Consider the following 8056-nt stretch of genomic DNA (forward strand, 5'->3'; position numbering starts at 1 on the left):
CGGCATGCCGTGGGGGGCACTCTGCCGATCGCCGGTCCTGCGGCTCTGGTGGACCTCCCGCAGGCGTGCCTACGGAGGGTCCGCTGGTCCCACGGCTCCACCGAAGCGCCCCCCGCGGCTTGCCACCCCAAGCATGCGCTTGGCGTGCTGGGGCCTGGAGCCGCCCCTGTGTCTACCGACAGTGGCCAATGCCAGGTGCCCCAGAGGGAGTGAACCTATCTCTCTCCTGCCATCCATCCCCACCCTCTGACAAACAGAGGCTAGGGACACCATTCCTTTACCCATCCTGGCTAATAGCCATTAATGGACTTAACCTCCATGAATTTATCCAGTTCTCTTTTAAACGCTGTTATAGTCCTAGCCTTCACAACGTCCTCAGGCAAGGAGTTCCACAAGTTGACTGTGCGCTGTGTGAAGAACTTCCTTTTATTTGTTTTAAATCTGCTGCCCATTAATTTCATTTGGTGGCCCCTAGTTCTTGCATTATGGGGATAAGTAAATAACTTTTCCTTATCTACTTTCTCCACATCACTCATGATTTTATACACCTCTATCATATCCCACCTTAGTCTCCTCTTTTCCAAGCTGAAAAGTCCTAGCCTCTTTAATCTCTCCCCAGATGGGACCATTCCAAACCCCTAATAATTTTAGTTGCCCTTCTCTGAACCTTTTCTAGTGCCTGTATATTTTTTTTGAGATGAGGAGACCACATCTGTACGCAGTATTCAAGATGTGGGCGTACCATCGATTTATATAAGGGCAGTAATATATTCTCCATCTTATTCTCTATCCCCTTTTTAATGATTCCTAACATCCTGTTTGCTTTTTGACTGCCGCTGCACACTGCGTGGACATCTTCAAAGAACTATCCAGGATGACTCCGAGATCTTTTTCCTGATTTGTTGTAGCTAAATTAGCCCCCATCATAGTGTATGTATAGTTGGGGTTATTTTTTTCCAAATGTGCATTACTTTACATTTATCCACATTAAATTTCATTTACCATTTTGTTGCCCAATCACTTAGTTTTGTGAGATCTTTTTGAAGTTCTTCACAATCTGCTTTGGTCCTAACTATCTTGAGCAGTTTAGTATCATCTGCAAACTTTGCCACCTCACTTTTTACCCCTTTCTCCAGATCATTTATGAATAAGTTGAATAGGATTGGTCCTAGGACAGACCCTTGGGGAACACCACTAGTTACCTCAACCTAACCCTCAGACATTGATTTCAATGGGGTTTTTGGTCAAGTAAAAGTCTGCAGGATCTGTCCCATAGAAAATTCATGATTGCATGAAAGGTTCCATAAAATATTTATTGCCATGTGTGGGATGGCTGTGTTACTCACAGTGATGGAGTTATGGATGAGTTATGCAGGCCTTCCCAATTAAGTCAATATAAACTTTATACCATCCGTCACTTATTTTGTTTAGGCTATGAAGTTAGGAAGTGATTTTGAGACAGTGGGGTTTTGTCTTATGAGTGTTTGGGGGGAGACTTTGAGATTGTGCTCTCTGGTTTGTGTAACCTTCCCCTGCACTCTGCTCAGTGAGTTTCCACTGTGTTTAGGGTTCCTCACTTTCCCTGTTGCTATTGTGTGGAAGGAGTTACACCGCATGTGCTTCCTACTATCTCCAGAAGTGGTACTCCAGCTATATGAGAGGAGGGTGAAAGCCTGTGATGCCAAGGTAGCACCAGCTAAGAATGAATGGGCAGACTGCAGCTGAATTAGTGACATGCAAGCCGTAGAATATGAAGACCATTTAGATAATGGTTGCTTATATATATCATTTGTGAAATACAAGCAATTTTATGATGGTTTTCATGACCACCTATTTATTATAAATAGTAATATCCTGTATTAAAGAACAATACGAATGGCACTAGGAATTTCAGCTCTCTCTATTTTTTTCCTATGGTTATGCCTAATTATACCCATTACTCAAAAGGCTAATGAGGGAGAGACTGGGATGGATATAGCAGTATATACTTATTATGCTATAGTAAAATTCACTGTTTTTCATATTGTACATGGTTATTGCTGCTATTATCTCCAGTAAGATCATAGTATAATTATAGTAAGTATAATCTTTCTTTGGAAAGATAGAGAGGTTTGTTCCTTAATGGGAGAGCAAAGGTTATTGACATCAGTGCAGATATGAGCCAGAAGACAATACTTTACCAGTTTAACTAGTAAGTGTTTAGTGAAGGTGCACTTCATCTAGAACTAAACCCTGTAACACACAGAAAAGTAGTTAAGTCCAGTTACCATAGCTTACCTAAGTATTAGATTTTAACTTGGAAATTATATTTAGAAGTTAGCTGAGGAAGCCTGTTCTTCCTGTGCCAAGAGCCATCTAATACCCTTCCTGTCCTCCAGGCTTCCAACTGCAGTGCAGTCTTCAACTGTCTTTCCTCTGTTCTAATCCATCTATCTGATCTGGCCTATCTGTGCATTTTGTATCATGCTCATCACAATGATATCTAGACTTCTCCCATTAAATCTTGTTATTTTTTCTTTATTATTGCCAAAAGCTGCCCTTTTCTCATTGTCATTATTGGTAAATCCCTTGTTCATGCCTTGGTCACCTCTCACCTTGATTACTTTAACTCTCCTTTCTGACCTTGCCTCTTCTCAAGGGTCAATGTGTTCAAAATGCTCTAACTGTACAATCTATCTCTCTGAATCCCTCAACTCATCTCCTTTATAATATCACATTCAAGCTCCTAACCTTCAGCATTGTACATAATCTCATCCCTATCCCCATCTTTAATTTCTTCCATCCCACACCACACACACTGGCTCCCTATGCTTCTCCCAATGCTCCTCCTTACTGCTCCCTTTGTTTTGGCTTTGCACCTTTTTGCCATACTGTCCCCTAAACCTGTACCCCCAATCCTCTTTCTTTCTCATCCTTCAAATCCCTCCATAAAACCTACATCCTGCCAGTCTCGCCCATCACCAATAACCTCTCCTTGTTCTCTCTTCCATTAACTGTTGTCTTGTGTTTGTCTTGTCTTTCAAGACAAATTGCATTTAACACAGTCAAACAGGACTAAGTTAACATGAGCTAGGTACCTTTTTGTTCGCAACCGCAGAATCCACACAAGGGAGTTACAGCACTACTAACTCGCACTAACGCACACTGCACTTCACACCGCCAGAGTCCACCTTGTGGGGCTGTGTAGACAAAGCTTAAGATAGTACATTCTTTGATGTAGAAATTATGTTTTACTGTTTATGAAGTACCAGGCAAATTAAAAATACCATATAAATGATTCTCAATGGATAGTGATAAACCCTGGATAACATGATTCATCCATGCAGTCTGTTATCCTGCCTCCAGTGGTGGTAAGCAACTGATGCTTTTCTAAGGAAAGCAACCCCCAGTACAGAATGGTTTGGGGCCTATTTACTAGAGAGAAACACATCTCTCACCATACCATGCTGCTGCAGTTGTGGGCATTGGAATCACACAAGTTGGAGTCCCTCCAGGAAAAACATAAGGGAGCTGCTGTCAGGGAGTTCTTCAGGAGAGTTGCCAGCTTTTAAATTCACTCCCCCCTTTTGGTCTAAAATAGTCCAAATAAATGACCTTTTTAGGCATGCTGCAAAATCCATCTATTTTCCCAGCTATTTAGAGGGGGTGGGCTGAAGTTTGGAGGTGCTTAATTACTGTCTGCAATGTAGGGATCTCATTTTCTGGGTTTGTTTGCTGTATATTGATTTGTTGGTGGGATGAACAGTCCATTTTTATACTATTGTAGACACTAACTATGTGAAAACGCTCAGCACTGAGGATGAGCACCTTTATGCATTCTGTATGAATGAATGACTTCAATTCACAATGTGTGTAGCCAATTGTGTGAAATTGCACATGGAGATTAGGTGTGGGAATTGGAGGCTCTTTCCTGACCCCTACAGCTGATGAGTTTATGGCCTGAAGCATAAGATTTGACTATTCCTATTATCTTAGCTTGCAAATTAGAGCTATAGATGTTGTTAGTGCTCATCAAATTATCCAGTTCATTTTAAAATCCTTCCACATTTGACTCAATTATCAATCCAGGCACTGATTTCCAATTAAAGTATTATTTCCTTATATTTGTTCCAAATCTATTACCCCCTTAATATCATTGAGTGTCCCCTTTGTTATCACATTACGAGACAGGATGCAAAGGAGGCACTGAGCAATATTCACTTCATGTTTCATCATGTCAGCTACCTCAGTCAGGTTCTCTCTAGGACTTCTTCTTTCCAAGCAAGCTTTTACAATCTCTCATCATATGTACATCCCACATATAATTCTCTATCTTCATTGCCCCGCACAACAACTTTTCAATTTCTGCTCTGTCTTTTTTAAGGGCAGACAACTGTAGCTGAACACATTAGAAAAGAAACTGGTGGACTATCTGTCATTTGATATTACATGATTTGGGGGTATTGTTTTATGTGTATTTTAATGCAAACAAGCACTGTTAGGTTTTTCCCCTCAATTGTAGACATCTATTCTTTAATGAATTGTCAGTTTTTACCATCTTGAACAATATATTACAAACGCTCTGATCCTGCAAAGCATTTATGCATGTGCTTAATTTTACTGTGAATAGTCCCAGTGAAGTCAGCAGGGCAAATTAAAGTTAAGCATATGCATAAGTGCTTGCAGAATTGGGGTGTAAGTCTCTTCTTCAGAAGATCCTGCAAGTTCAGATCCCATCAGTCAAGTGCATTACTTTACAGTCTTCCAATAATATCTGTCATTATATTGCTGTGATGGTTCTCATGGCACCCAGGACTGTGAGCCACCTTGTTACTGCCTGCCTCCAGTGAGAAGGAGTCTTACCAGCGGTAACTGGGTGTTAGACTGGTGGTATTAGGAAGCTTTCAGCCACTGTCCTCCAGGCCAGTAGTTCTCAAAGCCAGTCTGCCGCTTGTTCAGGCTGCGGGAAGTGGTGGGGGCCGAGGGATGTGCTGGCCGCCGCTTCCCGTAGCCCTCATTGGCCTGGAGCGGTGAACCGTGGCCAGTGGGAGCTGCGATCGACCAAACCTGCAGATGCGGCAGGTAAACAAACTGGCCCAGCCTGCCAAGGGCTTTCCCTGAACAAGCGGCGGACTGGCTTTGAGAACCACTGCTCCAGGTTATGTCAGCCCTGTCTTTGCCTGTCAAGTTAACAAGCGGTGAACCCTGTCCCTGAGTCGGTGCACTCCTGAAGGATTCCCCTGTGATATCCAGCCTCTGATGTTGGTTGTTTATGGAAATCCCAGGTCCTCTGCTCAGCAAAGGAGTAGTGCACCCCAGTTTACCAGCTTTTCCTTAAACCACCACTCCTGTGTAACACAGAACTTGTAATAAAACAAAAGATTTATTTATGGAAGAACAGAGATGCCACTAGGAACAAGAGAGGGTGATGGAAACAAATGGTTACAATACAAAACAAAATCATAAAATGCAAACTAGGGCCTACACTTTTAACAGTTACCTTTTCTATCTAATAGAGTAGGTTTTCCCTCCAAAGTTCAGCCTGTTGCAGAGTGTGCTGGCTTCACAGGAACCAGAATCCAATCTTTCATTAAAAACACCCCTGCCCAACAAAATGTCACCTCAGGGAATGAATACAGAACGCCTTTCCCCACTCTGTGATATACTGAAACAGTTGTTTGACTTCCTTCATAAACAGAGTGATCCCCTGTTGTAATGTTCCTTTTTTTTTTTGTTTTTTACCTCCAAGTGGGTTGGTTGTTCGCATTAGTCTTTGATACTTTTCCATTGACTGTTCTGTGATGGGGCAAAGGTAGACAACTGAGCCTTGCATTACATCACTGGCTAACCAGAGAGGGGCGGCAACTCCCTCCAGCATGAATAGGCCACCAGTGAGTAATATCATTCCCTGGTGACTCCTTTTAACCTTAAGACTATAAGGGCATAAACTTCAAGTTACTTTATTCCTTAAATATTACCTGTATGCACATCATACCATGGTTATGGACATCATTAAGTTGCAAGCTTTCAATAGAGACCTTGCATGTTATTCTTCATGGACATTGCTTACAGGGTATTTGTATTTGATGTAACAAGTTTGTCAGGTCTGAGATGAGAGCTGTTTGCAAAGAGCAGATGACTCTTTTCCAAGGGATCGATGTGTGTCAATTGTCCAATCCTTTGATGAAGTGAGTCTCAACGGCAAAGAGCTGCAGAGCCACTGCATCAGGAAATGGAGTTTATAGAGTGTGTCAAAATAGCATCCTGATATTGTATTGCACTTTTGTGTCATATTTTGTTGCTATTACCCAATGCAATTGTATGTTGATGCAATGTTACAAGGCAAACATTGCAATGCAGCATCAATAATAATATTTAAGCAAAACTTTTCAAACCTAGGTGCCTAATGGTAGGTTCCTAAATCTATCTTTAGGCCTTGGCCTTTATATTGTAAGCACCTTTCATGTTCAAAGCACTTTACAGACATCTACTTAGTCTTCACAAACTACCTCTTAGGTAGCTACATATTACTTCCATTTTACAGATGAGGAGAGAGGCAGAGAAGTTAAACAAATTGTTCAAGGCCTCAGAACAAATTTGTGAAACGTGGGAGTAAAACTCAGAAGTTCCTATTCTCAGTTATATCTTCAAGACACTTGCCTCTCTCAAGATCCCACGCTATAATAATGATTTCCCTTAATAGTCTCTTATTGCTGTGAGGGACTGATCTAATCAACAGCTTTTTTGACAAATCCTAGCATATTATTACTATCAGTCATTTTACTTCTTTATTAACTTTTCCAAAGAACAATGTAACATGGAGAAAGACATAACTTCCATTACAGAAGACATATTGGTTGCCACTGTCAATTTATACACTTATCCAAGCGATGTACTATTTTGTATTTAATTCTTTTTTGTTTTTTATTGTGTAAAATGAAGTGACTTGGTAGTAACTTCTCGTTTACTGGTGATGAGAAGGATCTACAAAAATATTCAGGATGAGTAAATATATAATAGCAATTTTGTGCTACTCAGCACCTAGTAGCTACTTGTTTTGTTAGCTTCTTAGAATATGTTAAAGTAGATTAGAAAATTTCATAATTCTGTTTCCTCCCAAGAGAAAGCTATCATCTAGATCATTGAAAGAAAGTGATTTCCTTGCCTGGCACAAATGAGTCACAGAAAATGACCTTCTGCATAGTCTAATTTAGACCCAAGAATCCTCTGCAGAGCTGATATTCAAACCCATATGTTTTCAATGAAGAAAAGCACTGAAATATATTGTCATTAACAGAGATACCCACATCCAAAAAGTAGCATTCCACTTTGCCTGGATTTTTTGCTCAGACTGCTAATATCTGCTATCTGTATATATGCAATACAGTAACTCCTCACTTAAAGTCATCCCAGTTAACGTTGTTTCGTTGTTAAGTTGCTGATCAATTAGGGAACATGCTCATTTAAAGTTGTGTAATGCTCCCTTCTAACATCATTTGGCAGCCACCTGCTTTGTCTACTGCTTGCAGGAAGAGCAGCCTGTTGGAGCTAGGTGGTGGGGGCTTGGAACCAGGGTGGACCGGCAGCCCCCCTAAGTTCCCTGTGCAGCAGCTGCCTACAGTTCAGCTGTGTCCCTCCCGCCACTGCCATGTGCTGCTCCTGTCCTCTGCCTTGGAGCTGCTCCCCAAGACTCCTGCTTGCTGTGCCGGGGTGGGGAAGAAAGAGGGGGGCTAAAATCAGGGTGTCCTCCCTCCCCCCTTCTCCTGCACCCTGCTTACCCCATCTTCCATAGAGCAGGGCTCAGGATGGAGGGAGCTTGCAGCAGCTGTGGTCTCAGCAAGCTGATCTAATTAACAAGGCAGTGTACTTAAGGGAAATGCGCATATTTTCCCTCCACTCCTGCTGCCTTGTGTAGAGAGAGAGAGAGAGAGTTAATCCTTGAGGGCTCAGCCAATTGCTAGTTCATCATTTAGCAGTAAGGGAAATATCCCACCCTCTGATTCCTCCACCTCAACCAAGCTTCACAATCATCATCACTGTGTACCAGTACTAAATTGTTTGTTTAAAACTAATACTG

The 8056-nt window shown here is 41.8% G+C and overlaps 1 protein-coding gene across 1 annotated transcript in view; it reads right to left on the reverse strand.

Moving 5' to 3' along the window:
• Window positions 1–7801, reverse strand: part of CFAP97D2 (CFAP97 domain containing 2) — a 29068-nt gene extending 21267 nt beyond the window's left edge. The window contains exon 1 of the mRNA XM_045017383.1: window positions 7758–7801. Within this exon, the coding sequence (XP_044873318.1) occupies window positions 7758–7769 (12 nt within the window). The 5' untranslated portion in view covers window positions 7770–7801. The remainder of the gene's footprint in view (window positions 1–7757) is intronic.
• Window positions 7802–8056: the final 255 nt, after the last annotated feature.

Source organism: Mauremys mutica, chromosome 1, assembly GCF_020497125.1.
Source record: "Mauremys mutica isolate MM-2020 ecotype Southern chromosome 1, ASM2049712v1, whole genome shotgun sequence".
Taxonomy (NCBI): domain Eukaryota; kingdom Metazoa; phylum Chordata; order Testudines; family Geoemydidae; genus Mauremys; species Mauremys mutica.